Raw genomic sequence first — 26145 nt, 5'->3', positions numbered from 1 at the left:
ACATTTTATTTATTTTTATTTGTTTCCAATCATTGCCATTTTTGTTCCATCAGAATAAAATCAACCTATTTGCATTTTTCTTTTTTTGACATCATTGTATCATTTTAACATTTTTTCCTTCCCTTTCCTTCCTTCAAACCCTCTAGTGTTTAAAGTTACTGTCTTTAGAGTTCATTTTCTCCCATTCTGTTTGCAGTATGGTGTGCACACACCTTCAAACAGCTGTGTCCAGCCTGCGTCCTCACCCTGCCTCTCGAGCTCCTGTCAGGGTTCCTCCGACTCCCTCACTTGGTTGCATTCTTCTGCTCATCTTCTTCCAGATGCACTGGTTTAAAGGACCAGCCCCTGGCTTTCCTTTTTAAAATTCTTCCTCCTCTAGAAGCAATCCTGGAGGCCTAGCTCTCTCACAATGCACACATCATTATAAGTCTGTCATCAGCCCAGATTTCTTGTTTGAAAGCCTCATGTTTTCTCAAACTCTGTCGGGCACTTATGAGTTAATTTTGCCAGTTTTACTCCAACATGCAATGAAGAGAAACTCCTCCTCACAACAGCCTGTTTATGCCTAAGTGTCATGCGCACCGTGCCTCGGTTCGAACCATCACAGTTAGCTTTCACTTCCACTGCTCCTTAGGTTCAGCTCTGTGAATTCAGCAGAGCCAGGGACAGTCTGAAACGCTTAGGCGTTCCTTTGAGTAGTCGCCTTTAAATTGTATTTTAACCTTTGTTCGGGCTTAACCACTTCAACGGAGATAATTCACCGTGTTCCTAAATTACACCCTTGCCCGGCCTTTATTTGTGTTCATGCATGATTTCAGGCCTCAGAATCCTGCCGTCTTCATGGTGACTTGTTTTTAGACTCTGAGTATAGCCAGAAGGACAACTACACAGCCACCCCGGAGAGCCCTGGGTGCTTTTTATCTGTTTTATATTTCTACAAAAAGACTTGAGACGTTCTGGGGCCATATGCCTGGTGCCCAACACAAAACCATGTGTTTGATTTCAGCACTGTAAATTAAATACAGCAAGCAATTAACAATTATTTTATGCCCCCCCCCAACTGTCAGTTATTACAGGGCATATACATTTCTTACTTATATTGCAAACCAAAAGGCTGGGTACAGAAACGGGTGGCTTGGGAATAAAATAATCAGAACAAGAGAACAGTTCTGAGTGGGCAGTCCCTGAGCATGAGGCAGAGGAGACATCAAGAGTAAATTATTTCAGGCTTAAATAATTCACCACTTCAGATTCTTAAGGTTAAAAAATTACATCTAGACACAGTTAGTACTTGCTGAAAATAATCCCTTGACTCTGGTGGTAAAACCTGAGTACTTAGGGTCCCCACATACATTTACATGAGAGTGGCGTGTCAAATGGTGTTATGTGCAGGCGGTCAAGCACCTGTCGTGGAACATAAGTACAGTTCTGGTAAAAGTTCCTACAACCAAGACCCTTTCCGGGCTTCCCTATGGTCCACTAAGACAAAGCAGGACGAGATAATCTCACTCCAGGATCTGTGATACTAGAGATAAAGAATTACCTAGTAGTTCAAAGCCAGCACATTTCTTTGTACACAGTTGAAATGGCTTCACCAAAGCTTGGGGAAATCTGATCAGCTCTCATGGCTGACGACTCGCTTGTGGTCAGCATAGGATAGGAAAACATGTGGATAAGAATGGGGGTTCTGTGTGCGGCTTTCTCTCTAGCTGAAAGCAGAGACAGAAATGCTAATTTAATATTGTCTTCCCAGGGCAGCCTGGAACTACGCTTGGCTTCAAATGCATTCCTTTTACTGTTCTTTTCATGCTTTCTTATGCCACAGGATTTCAGTTTCACCTCTGCATTTTCTCGTTAGCGAGGCTTATCAAATATCACAGTCTCAAACGTAATTAGTATTTAAGGGGGGGGGGGGAAGTGATCTCAGAGTCTATGACTTCAAGACCTAAGAGCAAATCCCGAATGAACAAGTGTGCCGCGCTCACGAATCTGTCACTAGCTTTCTGGGGCTCTCTGCCATTCCATGCGGTAATGAACAAAACAGATCCATGGTGTTGAAAACCCTTCATTTCTGGGAGCTTTCCCCCTCTTTAGGATCATTTACAACTCCTTGTTTTAAGTCAGTCTTCTCCGTAAATGAGGAATAACTACCAACCAAGACCGTCTAGTTGAGCTTCTTCTCTAAAATATTCGGGTGGAAAACAAGCCTTAATTGAAAGCAAGCTCTCATTTTATCATCCATAATCAGAAATGGAAAGGAAGCAGGGGGGTCAGAGCACATACAAATTAGGGTCTCGGCAGACACTCCTCGGCAGTCAACTTTTTCTAAACTTTTCAAGACAACGGCAAGAAGTTTGTGTTTTGCTCTCAACACTGAACTTAGACCAAGGCAAGACAGAACAGTGGTCAATGCAGTGGGCAAAGCAGCCCTCTTTAGGTGGGCTTTCTGTGAGGCAGAAGCCACGGAGAGACTCATGGTTCGACCAGAGACCTTTCTGTGCGGTCACACACACCTAAACTTTTCACACAACGAAACACTTACAACTTCTTAGAGAAGATGATGTCGAAGCAGATGAATGGAAACAATCTCTTGCATTGTTTTGTGTGGGTTAGGGATAAGGTCTCAACTGGTGGCCCAGGCTGGCCTTGAACTCACAATCCTGCTTTAGCTTCTCAAGTGCTGCACTAATGTTTGACGGCAAAGGGTTGTGTAAAATCCAGCGTTATAAAATAGTCTACATCATATTTAACAACAACTAATATGTATTGTTCTTCATTAACCTTCTTCCTCCTTCCTAGCCTCTTCACCTTCTTTTCCTAGCTTTCTCTTTCTTTCTAATCATGCTGATTCCAAGGAAGACACTGAACCATGGTAATCTTAGGTCTTAGACATCTCAAGTACCAGAAAAGAGGCAAATGCATCCACTGGTCTGTCTTTAGGCTCTTGCTTAGCCAGCTATATAGTTTTAGGCTTTACACTAACAGATTTCTTTTTCTTTGCTTCCTATGTAAAACTAGGGACAATAATAGTACATCCATCAAAAGGTTGTCTTCAAGACTAAAGATAATAATAGCAGAACAACAAACTGTCTAATAACCTTAAAACGGTCAGACTTAATCATTTTTTTCTTACTGTCCAAAATGATAAAATTAATGAAAGTGTTTATTCTGTGCCAGCAACTAAGGATGATGGGTGACACTTCTAAGTGTCAGCGGCTGTCACTCAGCATCATCATCATTAAATACTAAAGGGGAGGTGACAGACCTGGAAGGCAATATGGGGAATCCCTACTTGCTGAAGGCCTCAAAGACACTTAGAAGTCAAGCGGACATGACAGGAACATGAACTGCCAGCTCTTATTATTGTTATTATGTCTGTTTAGTTGCCCCTGGATGTGGGGCAGAATCCTGAGAAGGGCTCGATAAATCACTCATCAAGAAGCAGCTCCTGCCTAAAGTAAGCAGCAGTTGAGGGAAGAGCTTTAATTGAGCTTTCCGATGTCAATAGCAAACAGACAAGAAGCCTGGCAGGAGCCCAGGGCCACCCCTCAATGACAGACAAGTCCCAAACTGGCAAAGATGGGGTGGGTGCGGGGTGGGGTGGGGGTCAGAACTACAACTTCCCTACAGTTAGGGAAGATGCTGCAAATAAAATACACTCACTATGCCTTGCTATATCCCAAAGAGATCACAATGCCGTGGGGTGTCCTGTGAGCTGTTCCTTGAGCATTGTGGGCAGATATTTGTGTATTTTAGAGTCGTGATAAAAGAAATTGCTAGGATTCACCTCGTTTGGCCAGTCCAAAATGGACAGTACTCAGAGTTGAACATACTTGCCATTAAAACATTTATCTCTGTGTATTTACCCCTTAATGGGGACGTTTCTGAGAACTGACCTAAATTTCAGGCATACTCATAATATGAAATGAGAGGGTGGCATTCGGTTTCATTTGTTTCATACTCGGGATCCAAAGTTGCCTAATTTTCAAACAGGACAGACCCCGAAACTCCCATCCACCTTGATAAGAGCTGCCATCTTGTTCTGGTGCTAGAAGATGTCAGGTGTTCTTTATACATGTAATATTTGAATTTCCATATTAATGTTCTGTTTCTACCCTCTATATGGAGACACCAAGGCATGAAGGAGCGGGAAAAGCTAAGCATTCTCCAGAAGGAATCAGCTTCTATCAGTCAAAATTAATTATGAATTGCAGAGAGCAGCTTCCCTTGTGGAATTTAATTTTCCTTGTTTAGCTCCCCTCAACTCTTCCTTTAATAAAGATGTATGTGTGTTATAAATGCACTTGTTAGTGTGTGTGTGTGTGTGTGTGTGCGCGCGCGCTCGCGCGCGCGTTGCTGTGTGCACGCATGTGCACGAGTGTGCCACTGAGGGTGAAAGTCAGAGATTAATGTCAGGTGTCTTTTCCTTGATCTCTCTTCACCTTTATTCTGAGGGATAGCTTTTCTCACGGACCCTGAAACTCATAGATTATATATACTGGGTGGCCAATGTGCTTCAGTGACTTGCCTGTCTTCAGGGCCCTAGTGCTGGCACCATACGTATGTGTCACTACCACTCTCTTTTAAGTGGCTGCAGGGGATCAGAATGTAGGCGGGCACGCTAACACATCAGCTTAGCTAACTTGCCCAGCCCCGAGGCACTTCTGGGAAACTTGGATGCTGTGCTGCCAGGGAAATTTGGGCCTACGATGCCACCATTTGCTGTGGAGGCCCATCAGCCAGGAAGAATCTTCCCTGTGGCTGCTCCCAACTCTTCTTCCCCCACTCCCCTATAATCACATCCACAGAAGAAACACTGAAAAACATGAGTATTCTCTGTACTCTAGGGGAAAGAGATGGACAATGTTGTATAAGGATAAAAAAGGAGTAGGAAATATGATCAAGAACTACCCGCTAAGCAGAGTATGTTGTGTCCAAGACGCTAAAGACAAATGGCATCTACTTTCTTCAAGTAGCTAGCAATGATTTTCATTCCTTGTGCCCACCTCCAAACATGAACAAATTACATGGAGGAATCAAGTGCTTTGAATATAAACCAAACATTTTAAAAAGTACTACACTGCTTGAAACCGTGAAAGCACCAATCATGTAAGTTATGTGCATGAAGTCGAGCAGAAGGAAGGTAAATCAACGGATGACACTATTCCAAAAGGAAAAGGTATTAAAAGGTTGACAGCGATGGAGCAGTGAAGGAACATAAAGTTAGGTATCAACTCCACCTGGAGAGACCAGGCTGGATCCCCCTTCCCCAACATCAACTCTGCATGTGAGTTGGGCAATTCTGCATTGTTCTGAAGGATGCACCTTAAATTTTAGAGTGGTGGGAAGAGCTTGGAAAGAAAAAAAAAATCTTCCAAGAATGACTGGAATTAATTATTTTAAAGCACCGTGTCTCGAACACTATCTCTGTATATGAGTGACTGGAAGAGTGGGTAACCAGTTAGCAGCAGTGAGGCGGTGAAGCCCTGCTGGGTCAGCCAGTGAATCACAGCCAACTGTGACATCTTACAAGGCTGACACCCACCCGACGCTCCACAAATCATCTGCTATTGGAATGCATTGAGAGGCAATGGCAACCATGTGTTCCTCGTCCACACAAAGTATCTACTGAATACCTGTTGGCTGATGAACATGGCTAACGTGTCCATTTGTTGACTGGGAAATTTACCATATTAATGCTGTCATATTCATTGTGAAAATATCTGCAGTCAGAAGGCAATATTCCAAATTATGGAACTTGTTATGATAATTACTGGAGGAGAGTGGATAAGACTCCACATCGATGCTTTTCTGACTTCCTCCTATCCCTCGCCGTGCCTTCTCTCCCTAAGCATCCAGACCACCGTCTTCATTCCCCCAGGCAAGCCAGAGAAGCCGGGATGCCTCTCCCACAAAACAAGCCCTAGAAAGTTCTCCATCCCCTCTGAAGGCCCCCAGCAAGCATGCTGAAGGGCTAGTGTACATCTGGACAAACAGGCTCCCCGCCTTCTTCCTCAGCTGATTCCCTTCCGTAACACCCCTTTGTCCAGCCACATTGTTGTAAATCCATCCATTATTTATGAAACAAGACCAAGAAAAAAAAATTAGGATACGTGTTCTTAGCTTTCTAGTTGGTTTTCTCTGATGGCTCTTGTGCCACGTAATATTCCGTAACGATTTCTTAGACTTTCCTCTTTATACTTTCTTTTTGTTATGCCTGTATCAGTCAGAAGCTTTAGGATGGGTGGAAGGAGGCATCAGATCTGGCTGCCTTTACAATGAAAAAAGGAAGGTAGGGAAAAGAAACATTGGGACAACTTTTTTTTTCCCTGCTGTTTAAGATTCAGAACCTTTGGTTAGTATTCTTTAGCGAAAAAGACCCAGCCATTGATGAAAATCGTATCTTTTAAAAGAGGTAACACTATCCGTGGAAAAGTCAATTGTAATACCTGAGGCTATAATGTGGGAAGCATCTAGAATCTAGACACCTACGAACTGGGAAGTTAGCCACACTTGCTTAGTTAACATCTAAACACATTTTTAAATTCTTAATAATTATTTTTTCTTTCTACATCCTCTTTCCTCCCCATCCTATTCCTTTGCAATGCGGTATCTGAAAATAGTTTATGAGGAGAGGTAAATGAGATGAGAGAAGCTACAGAAAAGAGAACTACTAATGCTAGCAGTAAGTTGTGTGCTTAATGGATATATATATATATGTATATATATCCTATGTATTTATTAATATTAATTATATATTTATATATATTTTCTGTACTATTTACATAAGTACATGGGCAATAGACACTTTATGCTTTTAGCTGTGACCAGAGTTAATGCAATAAAGTACTAAATTATGCCATTCAAAATTAACATTTAGAAAGGGCCACCATCTCCTGTTTTACTCAAGAACTGTTTAATGGCTCTTCATCTAAATTAATCAAAGTATCTACTTTTATTTTTGTTTCTCTTCTTTATTCGTTATGTCTTATTCCATTGACACTATCTGTACCACACCAGCTCCTCTATGAAGACTCTTTCTCCAAGGAAAGAGGAATCCCCAGTACCCTCCACAGGCCAGGGCACACTAGCATGTATGAGGGACGTTTGCTCCAGTATGGTGTAACTCCTGCCACATCTTTGTCTCTTCCCTGTGGTTCAGATGCGTCACCAGGGCTCCCAGTCCTCTTCCCTTTCGTTTCTAACCTCTCAGACCTCTCTGTCTTTGGAGAAAACCTAGTGTTTAAAGGTAACTGAACTATCTGCAGAATCTCAAAATAAGCTAAAGACTCTAATGAATTCATCTTCATATATTAATACACAGAAAGTAGTAACAGTTGAGGATATCAACATTGCTTATAAAATGAAAATTTTAAAGACATGGGGGCAGCGTGTGGAAACGACGGATCAGAACAGTGGGTGCTGGAGAGAGCAGACCTCAGCACACGCTTCCCCATATGAAAATGCCTTCTTTTACCACACATCAAAATAAATGATAGGAGAGAGTGCTGAAAAATACAGGGTTGCCTTTTTTTTTGTTTAAGGAGGTGAAAGGATATCCAATAGCAATGTGGGTCACTGAAAGATGGTTATTAAGATGGCTTACATTTCAACAACAGCTTCAAAGCAGTGGGGCAAGCCTCTTGTGGTATTATTTCTGACATCTTCTTACCTCAGACAAAATGCTTTCATGTGCACCACTATGATTTAAACATAAACTGGAATCTTAAAAATAAACGTATGACTGGGGTTAGCACCGAGATCCTCAGTGACGACAGGGCAGATGCTCTGAGCGCGAAGCTGAAGCTCTTACCGTCAAATCCATCTTCTTCTGACCCCAGTTCATCATCTGAGCAGATGTTCAGGACGTTTACCAGCATCTCAGTCACTGCAGCCAGACATAGAAGAAAGGGAAGACAAGACACGGTTTCCAGCTGTGACTCACTGCCCTGTCAACGCTCATTAGTACCCTGTGCATGTCTCAGATAAAGCCGTTTCTGTGCTTCTCTTCCTGTCCATAGCGTCTGCATCTATATCTGCCTTTGTGTAACATAAGAGATAAGATGCTGTCGGATCCCACGTAGGCTTTTAAAAATTAAATCGTTATTTCATCCTTGTGAAATTCCTACTGATACTTATTAAATATAGGTCAACAGAAGTGTGTGTAGTGGGGACCAACGAAGGCTGAGTGAGAGTGCCCAGTAAATCTACAAAGGAGAGGAGACCTGTCTTGGAATCTTGTATTTATTTCTGCAATGATGCCGCCTGGTGTAGATTAGATCACAGACTTCTGTTCAGCGGAGACTGGGTGGCCAGAACACTTTCAGTTCATTTGTCTAATCCTCCATAGATTCCAGCTCCGTGACAGGTGAGTAGCTGTGTATTTAATAAAAACTGCTGATAGATGAGCTAATACATTTGAAGTAGATTTGGGAATATTGATTTTTTTTTAGAAATAAATATGTTGATAGAAATATCATTACATTTGCTGTCGAAAAGGCTTTAAGATACTTTGAGATGAACCAGAATTTACTAAAGTAAACAGAGAGTAATAGGTTTACGTAACAGTGTGCTGCCTTCCTTCCTGGCTGTGTGCATATTATCACGCTTAATGTTTCTTGAAATTTGGTTGGGTTTTATCGCGCAGGCGATGACAGGCCCACACACCTTCAGAAGCTGTTTTTAAGGTTACACAGCATCTCAAGAAATCTTCTTTAGGAACCGAAGATGCGTGGTGAGAAATGCCAGAGGTGCCAACATGCATCTAGAGCTTAATTATCAAAGCCAAATTATAGTTTACAATATATCATTGATTTCTTTTTATAAAATATGGTCGAGATTTGAATAATTAACAGAAACCACCCACATAAAGGGTGTTCTATCGTGCACGGTAGCTGTCAGGACCTGGACTGCTTCAGTCCACAGCAGGCAACAGTGGAGTCTGTTGGCTGGAGCTGACTGGTATAGGAAGCTGGAGCATGGAGTCCTGTGGGTTGGGACACTGTTACAAAGGCACCCGTGACTCATCTGATAACTCAGCACTTGCCTTGCAGAACCTTCATTGGCTATTTAAATTAAAAAAAAAAAAAGTCCTCCGAAAGTCTTGTAGGCTCTCACAAACCACACAGCTTTCCTCTAAAACTGTGCACAGACCTGACTTTCTGAAGTACATGGAAATTTGTCTTCACACCGGGCCACCGAAGGCAGACTACATGAGTACATGAGGAATGAGCCCGTCTGTCAGTTAGGCCTCCTGGCCCAGTGGCTCCTGGCTTTTGCATATTTATCTATATCTATCAATTAATAGATTTATTATTATTATTATTTTATAGTTTAAGTTAAGGAATAGAAACCAGGCCATGGGGGAAGAGAGAGGGGATGGTAGGAAAAGAGGAGTGGGGAAAAGGGTGAAAAAGTCCAATTCTGAAGAATGCTGTTTTTCTTAACTGCGGGTCTGTTGCGTCATATGCTACCCTTCAGCGTGTTGTGGGCACTGAGCTCTGCCTACAATCATGGTTACTCATGAGAGAAACACAAGGAAAACATGACTGTCCTCATTTGTGAGAATACAACATGACTTCGGGACTACAGGACCAAAGAGTAGGTAGGAAGGAATGGTCTGAGCCCTACTAACACTTTATTTCTACTATTTTAGAAGGCCATTGTTCAACTGGGGCTGTTCCTTCTCAATATTCCTTGTTTGCTCTGAATCCACTCATGGCACCGGGTCACCAGACACAGGGCAAGCTGTCGCCTCCTTCCTCTCATGGGACAGACTGAAAGTTACCTGTTAGACCACACCACTTCTGCCCCCAATGTTGCCGGTAACAGAACAGCTCTCGATTCTTCCCAGGACATCTTATTAAGAGCAGCTCAGGGCTTTACAGCGTACCTTTCTCCCCAACAAATGGCAGCGACCAGGTGAAAACATCCATGAAATTTGGGAGCCAGTACGGATGGGGGGAGCAGTTGAACTGCCTGATGTTCATCACGTTGTTCTCGTACTTCAACACTGCAGCTGCAGCAAGACAGAACAGGAGGACAGCCATCAGCACGCGTCTCTGTTTATCCACACGTGTAGTGTGTCAGGCATACTCGACCATTCAAACAAAGAACCAAACCATGAATATGAATGGCCTCATCAGCCCTGATTTCTTGATTTATGAACCTAAGCCTTACTCCTTAGAGGCTGCTACTGCAAGTGCAATGTGTGAGCGGTAATTTGAAATGACATTATCATTTGGAAAATATTTTTTTGTAATGTAGTTAAGCAATTATCAGGAATCAAGATCAAGAGTCTCCTGTAGCCAGGAACATTCTAGTCTTCCTTACCCCCTGATGATAAGAAAAAGGTGGTAATGCTAAGTTGGTCTGACATAATTTAGTAAGCTCTGCCCATACTGGATTCTCTCTCTCTGGCTCTCCTTCTCAGCAAAAACATATCCCTCCCCCACTCCCCCCGTGACAATAACAACTGTTACATTAATCAGCATAAATTACATATTTTTATTAAATGCAGGACGATATTTGGATCTGATGCCATATAAAATAATACTGTGTTGACCCTAGCCCCCACTTCTGAATAGGCTGGAGCAGCCAAGGCCTCCAGGAGCAAAGCTGCCTGCTTCTCTCTGCCCTGCACAGAATCTCACACGAGCAGGGCTATGCTTACTCCTAAATACACAGAGAAACCCAAGTGCCAATCCTGGCCAATGCATACAGGATGAGCAGGGCGTAAGCGATTTCAGGGACAGTTGAGTCATGTGTTTCAGCAGAGACTCCTAGCTTACTAATTGACAACATTATCTTACGGGACAGACAGGCTGAACTTACAGCTGCATTTTCTACTCACTGACCTTAGTACACAGCACAAATATATTTCCCCCGAAATGAAAGCCTTTCAATAAGGATGCTGTCACATTTCCAACCTGCCTGATTTATGCAAGACTTCATTCTGATTATCCATCTCCAGCATGACGAGTAGTATATTGATGGTGTGTAATGAGTAGATCGCGAGTGATATAAAACGGGCTATTTACATTGACTAGTTGAATACGCAGAAAGTTGTTTTATTACATTGTAATTTTAGGTTGACTTTTATATGGGGAATATGTTATAGCGTGTGATGACCGATAACAGAACAAAACCTTTAATATCTATTAAAGGCTATGACTGGGTTTGAGCTTTCACAGCAATGCAGGGCCTCTCGCACAACGCTGTCCTTGACGAAACAATGTTTTCAAAACTGATTCTTCATCTGGGATGTTTTCTGTCTCTGAAATCCAAGCCCTCACCATGGTACAGTGAAGTCCAAATGCTATCAGCCCAGTGAAGCCCTTTCTGGTTCTCTTTGATAGACAGATCACCTCCCTTCGTTGAATTCTAAGCCTTTGGCTTGCACTCAGATGCCACACCTGTTAGGGAACTTTGATCAGGGTTATTTCACATACATGTATTGGCTTAGCCTCTCCCCCTGTTTTAAAGGACAGGTATCATAAAACAGGCTGTAGGTTTTTTGTGTCTTCTATTCCATTTTACTCAGACTAGATTTGAGAGGCTGACACAGATGCTGCTATTCCTTCTACAATAGTCTCTCAAGCAAATGGCCTCTCACTCATCCCGTCAGTCTCCTTCACATAAGACACTTGTTTTTACCCTGTGTATCCTGGATCTGGATGCATGCCAATGACCACTGTCTCTGAAACCGTTTCTCAGGACAGCCATTAATCTTTCAGGTAGACTTGATTAGTGTCCAAGCCCAGGAAACGCACATCTTTTTGTCATGATTTGCCTACTGTATTTATCAAGCTGCACTGTTAACACACCAATGCTTTTAGCAACTGGCTAACTTGTGTGCAGTGAGGCCTTTGTCTTGAATTCTAGACCTAGTTGACTAATACAGCCCCAGAAAACAGAACCAGCCACTTTAGGAACACAGATGGTACAGTTCGCTCAGACAGCAAGGGGGTAGAAATCTTTTATTCTGATAGTATTCTGAATCCTGCATATATTTCAGGAAATTGTTCTATTATTTATGCAACATGCCATTTGGCAAAACAAAACAACAACAACCAAAAAACCCCATAAAAACACCGTGACAAATTACCACATTCTGATCTTCAGGACAAAGTATTGCTAGTGTCTGACATTAACTATCTGAGAAAAAAGATTCATGCTAATGATTTTTTAGAATTTGTTACCATTGCATTTGTTTTTATATCTTCAAAAAAAAAAACCCCACCTTTTAAGGCTCAAATCTGTCTTTTCAGAGTAATTGTCCCTCCATTCCCCCCTCCCCAACTTTTTATTAACATCAGGTTGTGGGTTCGCAGGAGAAAAGAAGGGAAGTGTGGCTGGCCCTTGCCAGACATGGAATCCGTCAAGCCTCCATGCAAAGGCCTGAGAAGAAGAAAAAGTGTGCCCATACTGAATGCGTGCCAACTTCTCTTTCTTGCCCTCAGTCCCTAAACAACTAAGCACAGCAACCTCTCGCAGAACACTGCCATCGTGCAGGGCGCACTGACTGATGGGAGATAATGTTTGTAAGGTAAGCATGCACTGTGCCATTTTACGCAAGGTCCTTGAGCATCTGTGGATGGTGGTATTCTCAGAAGGTCTGAGGGTCGTTTCCTAGTCGCTACCCAGGCAGAACTTCCCTGGATGTAGAACAGGGAGAATCGTCCTATAATATTTCATTTGATCCCCAAAAGAAATCTGAGAAGCAGTGTGTGTGTGTGTGTGTGTGTGTGTGTGTGTGTGTGTGTGTGTGTGTGTGTGTCTGTAGCTGAAGACAGAGCAATTGCAGCAGGGAAATGGAGAAACTTGCTCCTATCATGCAAGCCAAAACTGGTGGATCTTACCCCCTTCCTTCTGACAGGAAGCCCATTCCTTCTCCACTGTTACCTGCTGTCCTTCATGAATTATACATGCACCGATGCTAGTCCTAGCTGTGATACTAATTTAACTTTGGATGTGGTATTCATATTTAAAGATGGCTCAACTTTTGCCAAAGTACAAGCTGCAGTGAAGCAGGATGCAAATTCGCAATGCCCTGTTGAGTGACTTGAGGACAAGTTGTGTTTTGCAGAGCAGCTTGGTGGTAAGAGGGAGCTGTTCTAACAGGGTTCGTTCAGTACCTCCTGAGGAAGCCAATACTGCTTATTTCATTTGTTTATGATTGGAATGATGCATTTCTACAGTCGCTCCACTTGGCCTCTGGGCGGAGCAGGCCATTCGGTTTGAACCTTGACACACATAATCACGATGTTTTACTAAAGTGTTCTCCTGATTTGTGAATAACTGAAGTGAGCTACTCAACTACACTTTAAACCAGTAAATGTCAACTTTGGCCCAAATCCATATCATCTAGCTAATATATATACACCTACTGTAAGGGCACAAAGCAATCAATGTCTATCAGTGTTTGGAGACTCCTTTTCCTTCTCCATTACTCTCTATGTTGACAAGCAGAAGTCCGAAAGGCCACGTGGCTAGACAGCTAGTGGTATAGTCTATAAATAATTACTTAGGACACTGAGGGGCACTTAAAGTTCCTAGATTAGGGTTGTTTCCTTATCTGAATACGTGGGTTTACCTAGGCTAGTGGTTCTCAACCTTCCTAATGCTACAACCCTTAAATACACAGTTCCTCATGTTGTGATGACCCCCAACAAATAAAATTATTTTATTGCTATTTTATAACTATCATTTTGCCACTGTTATGAATCGTAGTATAAATATCTGATATGCAGGATAGCTGATACATGACCCCTCTAGAGGTCATGACACACAGACTGAGAACTGCTGATCTAGAAGCTCTATATGACCTCTTTCCCACGTGAGTGGTGTTAACAGACTTTCAGAAGAAAAACTTCATTATTAATATGATGGGTGAGCAATGTTCTTAATAATTGTTTAGGCAATTACTAAATAGACTTTCTCTTATTCTCTGCAATTAAAAAAATGAATCTTTAACTTAAAATGCTGAACCACAACAGGTTTTCTTTTCTCCACTGACATGGCATTTTTGAGAGAGAATCCTTTGAACAATCCTGTACTTATAAGTTACTCATAGATTTGTGGATTTTTTTTAACAATAACTATACATCATCACAATGCATAAAAATTAATCAAATTAGTAGGAAGCAATCTACATTCACGAAATTCACAGTTAACATTTCATCCTCCAACTCCCACACCCTCCTTCCTTGACACCTGCCCCTGACTGTCACTGGGATTGCAAAATGCAACTGAAGCCTTAACAGTGCAGGTTCCTCAGATGTATTTGAGACACAAGCACCCCCGCTCAGTACATTGAACACAATATATATGACTGAATTGCCACAAAAACTTGGGGAACACCTGCTAAGACTTTGGGAGGAAACAAAGAATCAACAACAACAATAAAAACATGTCCTGTCTAACAATCGGGAGCTTCTCCATTCCACCAGCAGACTCCTAAAGCCCCCGTTCTTACACTCCTTCCCAGAGGGATGCAGAGACACCAAGACACATTTGTGGGCAGGGATAAGTCATTCGCTCTGACTTCCAGCAGACCAGACAGCACAGAACAAACCGTTTTCTCTTGGAGCTGCTGGTGTGACAATCTGCCCGAAGAGACTGAGGCTTTGGAAAGAATCTGAATCCTATGCACGTGGAAGCCAGTCTTCTTGTGATGTCAGAATAAGTCATTTTAGAATTACACCATTATTTGGTCCAATCATTTTTATCACACCTGCAGAACTCCATTGCAAAGGCATGTTTTTGTGTATTTTAAACCAGCAACCAAGGGCCCTGTCCTGCTTGTGGGATGGATACTGGATCTTATATACTTACTGCAAAGCTGTGAAACAAGGCAAAGACTCTACTATGGAGCCTTATCTTAAGTCCTCTTGTACTTTCAGTGGCATCCAGTGGAGCCCAGGGAATACAGCATATTCACGATGCGGTTGCAGTGTCTCTCAGACTATAGTCGGAGCCTTAGAACCAAGGGGTTTCTGTGATTTTAAAATTGTTAAGGTACACACACACACACACACACACACACACACACACACGCATGCACACACGCACATGCAAACTTCATAACGTGAAATAGTAAAAGTTATCAACACCTTCCCCCATCAACATGAAGAACCAGAGAAACTGGTTACGAAGCAAGAACAAGTGGAAGAACATCAGAATCTAAAGGGAGACTCCCGACAGCTTGCATTTTATTCTTTTTCTCACCCTTGTTAACATTATTTCCTTATCTGTAATGATCTACTTCCACCTTAAAGAGATGGAGAAGAGGGAAAGAAAAGCAATAAGAGTGCGAAAGATACAAATGTGGCCTGCTAGAAGCACAGTCACCACAATCTATCCAGAAATAGCAAAAGAAAATGCATGACAGATCCAGGATGTGATTTCCTTCCAATTGTTCCACCCACGGATGCTCTAGCAGCAAACCTAGCATCAGTGCATTCCTTGCAAAAGTTCCTTTGCAAAGTCCCACCTTCACAGAAGGAGGCAAAAAGCCTGGGAGGAAAGTCTTGCAGTAAGCCCTGTGTGTTCGAGATACTTTCTAGGAGGAATCTATGACCTGTGCAGGACTATGCCTATGACTAGGAGAGGCCAGTGACCTGTGCAGGACACCACAGGCAAGGTCTTTCTGATCTTTGCAGAAATACCTTGCATCTTCTCTTGGGCCATACAATTTCCATTTATTATTATATAAACATGTGTATGTATGCACATATGTATATTCTATGCATGCATACTTCTCCACAGTATGTGTGTTTTCTATGAACAGATTCCATGGTCCCTTGGATCTAAACCTAACTCTAACTTCAGTTTCTGGCTTCCCCTTTATGTCCTCCTTGATATTTTTCATTTAAGATGGTAAGACGGTCAATGGCTTAGTCAGAGAGTAACTAAACAAGCCATGGAAGGTACTATATGTGGTGACAGAATGCCTCTGCAGGTCATTCTACCCAGCACACACTTAGGTGCAAAATGCATGCTCAGTCAATGTCGAGTTAGACTTCAAGCCTTCAGTTTCTAGGTAATTTGTTCACAGTGATATTCTTTAGTATGATATTTCTAACTGGTTTACTATGTGAACCAGTACCCAATACAGAGTTCTTCATAGGCATTTAATTAGTCCATTCCACATCATGATTAAGACAACGACTTTTTACTATTATTGGCCATAACCAATATGTGTTGCTTAAAATGCAATCCCGGTTTTGTAAACTGTAAGCTTTGCTACATATCTAAAGGATGTAGCCCATATTTAGAAATATACACAGCACAAGGCTTGCTGCAATGCAGCAAACTGATCATCAACTTACTGAGCTATTGATCATTATTACTTTTGTGTAGTTAGCGATCTAAGTTCTACCGTAAATACCAGGGGAACATAGGCATATCACAATGTGTCCATGTGCCATAGTTTCCTTAATCAGTAGATGGGAGTGCATTTCTAACCTCCATATAGTTATTATTTGTATAAGTGCATTCTTCATAAAACTTAGAACACCTTTTAAAACTTTGTTGTCTACCTCTTTGTGTAAAATTTGGATGATACCGTATTACACAATGAATGAAGAAGAGCGTGCCGGATACTTCTGTGAAACACTGAGCTAATCTTAGGACGCTCATGCACACACGCGCGCACACACAGACACACACACACACACACAAATGCACACACGCACATACACATTTGTTTCAGTGCATAAATCCCTTCTTTCTTTTTCTGTCCATTCTTGGACTGGACTTGAGTTTTGCTCCTGCTAGACAAACATCATACCAATGTGTTTCTTTCCAGTCCCTCACTGTTCTTAAAGTTTTATTTTTCTGACACAGGTCTTGTGCAGGATGGACTTCCATTTGCTTGGTGAATTTCTGGTGGGACTCTTCAGTCACAGTTTCTGTGTTTTGCTTTTTAAGCACAGGACCAGCCAACTCTAAACATGGTGATTATTTACATGCAGAATTTGGGGGTAACGTGGTGAAAGAAAGAAAGGGTGAAGATGTATTTTTTTTCTTCATTTATGGTCATGCATATCGCATTTGTGTGAGTTGATACTCAGCTGTGTGGAAGATCAAGGAAAGGAAACAGAAGGTGCAAGGAAAAGGGAAAAGACGGCAGGAGAGGGAAGTAGGTTAAACTCAAAGATGGCTTCCAAAGGACATGAAACCAGAGCTAATTATACAGGAGCGGAAGTCTAGAGGGCACAGACAGGTGGGAACCAGGGAAGCGGCACTGTGTCAGCACAGAGAGGAAGTGAGGTATATAGACTCAACGGTGACTCAGACCTAAGGGTGTCATAACAGAACTACCGAGGCTACCATAAGCTCCAGCTCGAGGCTTGTACAGCCTTGTAAGTGAAAGGCTGCCCTATAACTGCACATAGATAACTATGTCCTGGACATGGTTACCTTATTACATGTGGCCACATACCTACCTACCGGCAACACCATTCTCCAAGGAAGCAAAGCCTCACCAGCTGAGTAACACGGTCTTGGGGAAAGGTCAAGAAGCTCTTGGGGTCGGCAATACCAACCCCTCACTGATTCTATATTGTTATGTCTTTCTTCTGTGTTAAATGCTGTGTGGCCATTCCTAGATTGGTAGATTCAATGTAATAATCCAAACAATCGCTGGATTAATTATAAATGCATTTAGTGTGTTAGCGTACATCCCCTGTTGTCCCAGAACACTCTGCAGTGGATCTGTGTGAAAGATTCAGGATTCATCATGATGGAGAAGAGGCATGGCAACTCAAAAAATTAAAAATAAATAAAATAAAATTTTAAATCAGTACAAAACAGAAAACAAGATTTGGGTAAAATGGCTAGTGTAGCTATCCCTAAGAAACCTCTCAGGCTCACTCTATGTAACTAATGGATTATTAATACACTTTATAATTATTACTCTTTCAGGATATTATAAAAATTGTTAAGGGTCTGGAGAGATAGCTTAGTGGTTAAGAGCACTGGTGACTCCAGAGGACCTCCTTGGAGTCTCGGCACCCACATGGCTGCTCCCAACCACCTGTCCTTCCAGTTCCAGGGGATCTGATGTCCTCTCTCGTCTCTCTTGGGTACTGCATGTATATAGGGCATATGTATACAGGCAGGACACCCATATACTTAAAATAAAATACGGTTTAAAAATACTTTAAGAAATTGCTACATTAGCTTACAATGCATTATGTTTCTTTACTGTACTTTCATAATACTTCATTTTATATAATCTTGAAAAATGAAATTCAGTAACTGTATCAGCAACGAACAATGCAAAGCGAGTGTATCTCACTTGTGCTATTTCTTTGCTGGAGGCTTGTAATTACCTTACTGACCACAGTCATTAGGTAATGGTGGTTTTTACAAACGGGGGAGCACTGTTTCAGCAAAGACACAAGAGTTCTACATGGATCAATTGTTTAAAATGCAGAGGAGATGCTGGTGAGATGGCTTAGCAGGCAGGGGTGCTGACACAGGGTCTTGATGATGAGAGTTCAATGCTCAGGTCAATGACAGGAGACAAGTGATTCCTGAAAGCCTTCATCTGACAGCCACATGTATCCTACAGCAAGCACATATTTGTATTCACACACACATACACACAATTAACTGATTAAACCAGCAGTGGGAATATTAGATTTTATGTCCTAATGTGTCATTTTCTAATTTATGAGTTTCCCACACATGAGACGTTTACATAGATTGCCAGTGAATATGTGTCTGAAATGACCCTACTTAACAACGGGCTTCCAATGTCGACCTACGTGGAACAGAGCTGAATAAATAGAAGGAGAGGTGGAAATGTTGTGTCCTTATGGGTTCATTTACTCTACTGAAATGGATAGGGAAGAGGTATGTGGCCAGATGCAAACTTGAAATTTGTTCAGGGCAGTAAGCTGAAAGACTGCTCAAGTTTGCTTTTGCAGGTTATAAAGAAGGAAGGAGATCCTTTGAGTATTCTAAGCAATATGTGGTGAGACTGTAAAGGGACAGATGGACTAATTTCGTGACAGCTCCTGAGAAGCTGTGCACTAACACGTGGCGGCTAATAACAGGAAACACACACCAGTGACGGACCTCTCGTGATGCACAGCTCCATTCATTATTTACAGAAGATCATTTTCTCCTTCACTTTATAGAGGAGTAAATATAAATGAGCTTCTCGAAGGATGGGATAACTGTGACCTAAGTGTCCGTCCACCTTTTGCCCTAGCATCTCACAAGAGCTGTCAGAGTGCGGGGAGAAAGGATTCAGGGTTGCGGGTCATGAGAAAGTAACTGATAAGGCAGACGGGAAAGGACAGGCAATGGCTTGGTTAATGGCGTGGTTACCCTTTGAGGGGGCCACAAAGGGTAAGATGTTTAGTCCCACCAACTTTCCAAATGCCGCTGATCCACTGCAGGCAAGAGGAAGATACTAATGGGAATGACTGCATGTCAAACACACTTCTGATCACAGCTAGCATCAGTCCTAAAATTGCCTTACTTTGCAGGTGCTCCATTTACTATCGTAGAACTAATGTTCTTTGTGGTCATCGTCTCATCATAGAGATTAACTGACAGAATTCTCACTCTTACTCTTCCCTTGACTACGTGGTGGAGAGCCTTGCAACTCAGTTTTATTGCATGACTTTTTAAATTTCTAGTTAACATCAGTTTTATTCAAATCAACAATCTGCACTGCAGCCGTGAATAATGGACTCCCACCCCCATGTACTGTATAAGCTGCTAGCATAATAGCTTTAAAGTGCTTCAGAAATCTGACACAAAAGTCTTTTGACATTATGTTCCTACTGAAGAATACCTTTTTTTTTTCTTTTAGTCTCTCTGTTCTCTTGAGAGAAATTCTACTTTATGAAAAGGTTCCCTGAATGCAAACAGTTCTATCTTCTTCCTGAAGGACCATGGCTTACCCACAGCAAAAGATCAGAGCTAAGGTCCACAGAAATCTCAAAGATGGTGGAGCACCTCGTTCTGTGCTCAAGTCCCTGACTTGTCACATTGGAACTGTGCACAAAGAGGCAACATAGCCAGAGTGTGAGAAGCCGCTATCTGCACGAAGAAACAATGCTACACAGGAGAGTGGGAAGTGTCTAAGGACATTATGGAATGGCATGGAGTTGCCTTCATTTTAATAGTTTGGGTTTTATTTAATTGTCAATAATCCACGCTATTTGCCAGCCACCATCTATCCAGAAAGCATTTAGCGAAGGCATTTTGTTCCTTGGTGTTTTTGTCTATTGTTTTGTTGCCATATGACATCATGGAGCCCAGGTTAGGCTGGAAATTGCTAGCTAATGATGGCCTTACTCTCTTGATCAGAATGCCTCCCCGTCCCAAGTGCTGAGATTAGAGACAAGTGTGTGCCACCCACTGCTCCTTAGGCTTAGTAGAACACTGAATGAAATGCTCTGGCACAATTCGTAAATTCATACACTTAAGGTAGATTACAGGAGCATGGTGGCCAGTTCATTGCCCTGGGAAACACTGAAAAGCTTCACTTAACTAATCCAAACGATTAGCTCTTATTAGTTTAATCCAAAATAAGTTTGTTGCTTAAAAAAATTTATCAGCCTTTACTTTTTATATCTTTTCTATAAAATTTGAGCACTCTTTTATGCCCAGATCAATATTTTAAACAAGGCTTTTTCCATTCAGAAAATTACTTCTTGTCAAATGCATTTCCTGTGGATCCCCTCGGTTGATGTCATTAGTGACTACCCAGCCTCTTGCTTTATGGACTGCCTCTGAGCACACAGCATACAGACAATATGCTCTGTTGTATTGGGCGTTCTTGCCTCTCTGAGGACAGCACATCTTTGCTGGGAACCACCTATGATATGGGTGCTGTATGCCCATGGATGTCTATGCTCCTTAGCTTCAGGCCATCACAGTCAGTGTGGTCTTACACAAGATCACGTGGCTATAGCGCATGCCATTTAGCCTTCTTCACTCGCTGGGCTGAGAGGAAGGTCTGAGCGTAGAATCCACTCACTGCAGGTAAAAGAGGTATGCAGAGAGAAGCATAAGGGGGCACGCTTCCTGGTAGCATGAGACGTTACTGGGATCACGGTTTGGCTCTGAGCAGGAGGAAGAGCCAAGCACACAGAGTGGAATGTATAAGGCCAGTAAATGCACAAACAGTCGAGTAATCCACAGACACCTGGGAATAATGGAGGCCAAGACCTTTATAGGGTTTTGTGGGCTCCAGGCTCCGAGCAAGAGCATAACTGTCCTGACAGGAAGGAAAATATTCCAAAGATGCACTTATGCCCCACGTTTGAGCTATTATGCTACTGAATTTCCCCAGAACTCTTATGCTGGGAGAAGAATAAATTGGTGCCAGCCAGAGGGGACACATGTGTCCCGGAAAGAGAATCCACTTAGCGCTGACAACTGTCAGATCACCTTGGTAGAGCAGCTAGAGCCAGATGGCAATGATGACTGAAGCACAGCGTGACCAGGACAGCTTCAGGGCCGATATACTTCTTATCTCAATTCCATGTCAGGACCCTAAAGGTGCACTTGGAAGGGCAGGGTCAGTAGACTTCTCTGTCCCTGTCCCCAGTATGGGCTCACTGAAGTGAAGCCCCTTTCCCTGCTTTTCACTATTATTTATTCAATTGTCCTATTGGGGGAGGTGGCCTCCTCCAGCTTCTGGGTGCTGTCAGGGCCAAGGCTTGGACCACGTGTTCTGTAAGAGGACGTCGATCACATTAGCTGAAGAACAGGGATTGTTTGAATTCCGCTTTCAAAGATGCTTGTTCCAGTTTCAGGAACAAGGTTCCCTTCCCCCCACCCTGTCTGAACCTCACCTCATATCATGTATTATTTGACTGACTTCTCTTTGTCTTAATTTCTAAAACGCACGCTCAGAGACATGACCTCTGTCATCCTCAGACCAATGGCTACTAGACTTAATCCTTTCTCCACACGTTATCATCTGCTCTGAAACAGGTAGAATATGTCGTGTTTGGACCAGGATGACTTTCTGGAGAAAGGAAGGTCCCAATCCCTTCATCTGTCCTTTCCTTATAGAAGGACATGATGCCCTCTGGCTTCCCTGTTGCGGAGAGCAGGTAGAGCATTTCATAAACGAAGGTGCACGCTGTGGGGAGTATCGCAATTCAGGACATGCCGGGTGGGCGAGTCTGTGAGAGACAACTGGCTACAGGCACTCACTTTCATAGAGGAAGATTCTTTTTAAGGAGTTGACCCTGCACTTGGTCAGCTCAGAAAGCGACTCATGGTAGGGGTTCAATAAATAGAATTGGAATTTAAAGCTGTGACTTCCTTTTTGATAGACAGGCCTTTGCTGAACATACACAATCCCTTGTTAAGTAGACAAATTTAGCTTTTGTAAAGGAGCATAATGTACAGCTCCCTCCACTTAGAAGAGAGAGCGTCTCTACTATCCATTAAACGAAATGCAGAAAATATTTTGAAAGTATCAGGGTATGGATTTCAGCTCCCAATATTTGAACCCATTTCCATAAGTATATAAGGAATCGACAAAAAGTAGACGAGTTTAAAATGTTAACGCTCAAGTCAGAATCAGTTTAAGCCCGGAGGTGCACGCTACTTAAGACATCACCAAGGAGTCTCACTTACCTTTATTATTGTACACATCTAAGTAATTTGGTGCCGAGAAGATCGTAATTAGAGACGGGAAGCCAGTTGTTTGGCTTTTCCTGTACATGCGGTACCTACAGACAACAAACACAAGGTCATAAGCGAGCTGCGCGTGGACACCAACGTACACCCCTGCCATCAGGGAGTTAGTTACATTCTTTCTCTCAAAGAAGATCCAACGACACGCGTTAAATAAAACGTCTCTAAGTCTTTTGAACATAGGCATCGATCTATTTCAGAAGAGACGAGAATGTTAATCTAGAATCACACATGTGGTTTCCAAATGGGTCTATCTTTGAAACTTGGCAAACCTCGGCGGGGATGGGCGGAACTCAGGGGAGTTCTAGTTCATTTTCAGGTGTGCAACACGAAAGGCAGAGGCTGCCACGACCACTCTGGTTTTCATAGAGTGGCCAATTGAGTCAGGTGAAGGGGACAGGGAGAGGAAGCACTATGCCCAGGTCAGGCATTCTGTAAACTATTCTGAATAAGGTTACATATGAACCTTTGGCTAGTGATTTCCTAAGGCACGGTGGTTTTCTTTTTTCTTTTCCTCTTCAAAGAATGTCTCATTAAAACCATGAATTTTACTGAGACTTTCTATTTTCGAACTTTATTTATTACCAGGCCCTGCTGGTGTCTGCACAGCAAAGATTATTGTCTCACCAGGGTGAGAATTAATCAATCGGTAATGAACATTCATGAGAGGCCACCCTGCTACTTTTCCTGTATCAGGATAAAAATAATTCATAATATAACACTGTAATTATCTACCGAAAAAGAGCTAAAGGTGGGGGCTCTTCTTTTATCACCAGGAAAATACACTTCATGATTTCTGTCTTACAAATTTAGGAATATCAGTTTAGAAGCATTCTTCTACAACAAAACCTTATCATTTCTTCGGCTTGCTTTCTTGTTGTTTGTTTTGTTTTGTTTTGTTTGTTTATTTTCTGGTATCTTAATGTAACTGAGTTCTAAAAGTATTCCCAAATTGTACCTTTATACAGACAGCCACTTTAAAGGTTTAATTTTGAGCAGATTTTGATTTTTTTTTCTTTCTGGAGATACACACTGGTTTTTCCCAAAAGAAACACTCTATTAAAAACCTTTTAAGCTATTTCAGATGTATTTTGTTTATGGAATTATGCTTTTATTGGGGCAGAGGCAGGGGTTGCCATAGTGGGAGTAAGACAGGCCTTTCCCTTCCCATAGGAAAAAGAAAACTTTCTTCAAAAGCAATGTGACAATAGAAATTGCAGACTCTGTATGGGAGCAGTGGGATTCATGATTTAAGAGTAGCGGGTCAAGGCACAGGTATTCCTACCCTTCACCAAAGGGAACAACAAACAAACAAACAAACAAAATTACATATGTTCCCAATTTCCTCATTTTAAACAAAAAATATTTGATGCTAATTGACAATGGCTGGTTAAGGAAACCATCTCCTGTATGTAATGTGGTTAAGAAACTTCTGTTCTCGATATCTACCCTGATGCAAAAGACACCCAAAATGACAGGGCACTGCCACCCCGAGAAGTGCGAACGACCCTGACAATGTGCATGAACAAACAGGTTACTTCAATGAGCAGCGACAGCACACTGACTGTACAATGCCAGCTCAGCTCCTACAGGCTAAGTCACAGCTCAGGAGAACTGAGTTTGTGTCATGTTTCAGGGACATGCATTTTAATGGGCCACCATTCAAAGGCACAAATATCCCAGGTCAGCACACAGATTTTAAAAAGGAGTGCTCTTACTTTTCAGAAAATTCAAAATCCAAAGGACAAGTTTATTCTTTTTGTAAGGCAATCAAAGGCCTCTCCACGAAGCCTGTCAGGGAAGGAGATCAGACCTCAAGAGCTAAGATGAATCTCCCTTCCTCTTCCTCTCACTCAGGTTCAAAACTCTTTAAGGAAAACACTTGACATTTCTTAGTTTTCCAGACTCTCAAAAATAGGTTTTAAGAGTTCACCAAATACAAAATTAATTCTGGAGAATTATTTGATAGAATATCTATTTTGCTTTCTTTCATTTAGTAAATGTCTGCATGTAACCCTTATAAAACTCTACAAATTATTATATCTTTTAAATATTAGTGATGCTCATTACCATTGTGAACTGAGACCAAGAAGTAGCTGATGATGGTTTATCTCCTGGGCATTATAGTAATTGCTAAAATTGGAAGAAGTAAGGGGGAGGTAAGAGGTTCATATGCCTAACATATGTTATGAACTTAACTTACATTTGTAAACATAAATGTAAAAGTAGGTATCAGCAGTTATGCACTTCCTGCCAATCTAGAAGCCTGTTTTAAAAGTAGTTCCTCCTGGGTATATGCCTGGTCACAGCGAGTCTGCACTGTCTACGCTAGCACAAGAACACCTGACAAAATGGTTATCGTTGATAATCCCTCAGTAATGCTCACCCTGCGTCCTGGGCTTCGTGGGCTCGGAGTATGGACAACAAATTATTGTGCTGCAGGAAGTCACATACAGCCGGGTAACTGCCAGACAGAGAAAAGGGGAGAGGTGGTTAGGAAGTCTTCAGGAGTCACGGTAGTTCACATAGGCATCCAGATGTTGCCCAACCACAGAGCACCCAGGGCACAAGTTCCCTGCTTCTGAGGACAGGTTCCTCTCAGAGGCTCACACATATGGAAGGGACAATGCCACCTCTGAAAGGTGTGCTCTGACTTCCAACACGTGTACCTTGGTGTGCACACCTGCTTTTACACACGTCCATCATCACACACCCAGAGTAATAAGGAAAATTAAAAAGAAAGCTGCGAAACTTTATTATACCTGAAACCCAGATTACAAATGTAAACTGAAAGATGCTGTTTAAAACTGCTATGCCTTTGCTCTAGGATGTCTTGAAATAAATTTAAAACCAATTAACTTTAGACAATTGAAATTGAGGTCAGGAAAAACAATATTTTGTCAGTAAACTACAAATATTTACTAAAACCTAAAACATGCACACAGATATATTAATAAATTTAAAATAGCTACTTTGGAGAAACAATTTAGTATATGGGACAAACATGGGGGCTATGCTACATATTTGCAAATTCTCCAATCACCAGGAAAACAAATATGTCTACGATGGCACATAGGTAGAGATATGAACTCTGTGATGGTTAGCAGTGATGGTCAACTTGGCAGGTACTAGCTACACCTAGGAGACAAACCTCTGGGTATATCTGTGTGGGAGATTTTAACACTAGGCTCATCCAAGTGGGCAGATCTACCATAGCACATTCCTTGGGTGAGGACCCAGGCATGAGAAAGTGAGCTGAGTACCAGCATATATACATATATATATATATATATATATATATATATATTCATATTCTCTCTCTGTCTCTCTCTGTGTCTCTGTCTCTCTCTGTCTATCTCTCTCTGTGTCTCTGTCTCTCTGTGTCTGTCTCTCTCTGTCTCTCTCTCTCTCTGTCTCTGTCTCTCTGTGTGTGTGTCTGTCTGTCTCTCTGTCTCTGTCTCT

The 26145-nt window shown here is 42.0% G+C and overlaps 1 protein-coding gene across 3 annotated transcripts in view; it reads right to left on the bottom strand.

The window, feature by feature from the left end:
* Ppp3ca (protein phosphatase 3 catalytic subunit alpha) overlaps positions 1-26145 on the bottom strand; it is a 274503-nt gene that overhangs the window by 27128 nt on the left and 221230 nt on the right. For all 3 annotated transcript variants that reach the window (XM_063281306.1, XM_006233363.5, NM_017041.2), the window contains exons 7-10: positions 25070-25147; positions 22624-22718; positions 9893-10018; positions 7814-7888 (exon numbers count right to left, since the gene is read on the bottom strand). In XM_063281306.1, coding sequence (XP_063137376.1) covers positions 7814-7888; positions 9893-10018; positions 22624-22718; positions 25070-25147 — 374 coding nt within the window. The remainder of the gene's footprint in view (positions 1-7813; positions 7889-9892; positions 10019-22623; positions 22719-25069; positions 25148-26145) is intronic.

This window comes from Rattus norvegicus, chromosome 2 (genome assembly GCF_036323735.1).
Source record: "Rattus norvegicus strain BN/NHsdMcwi chromosome 2, GRCr8, whole genome shotgun sequence".
NCBI classification, from domain to species: domain Eukaryota; kingdom Metazoa; phylum Chordata; class Mammalia; order Rodentia; family Muridae; genus Rattus; species Rattus norvegicus.
Note: the sequence above shows the minus strand (reverse complement) of the source record. Positions and strands in the feature narration are given on the sequence as shown.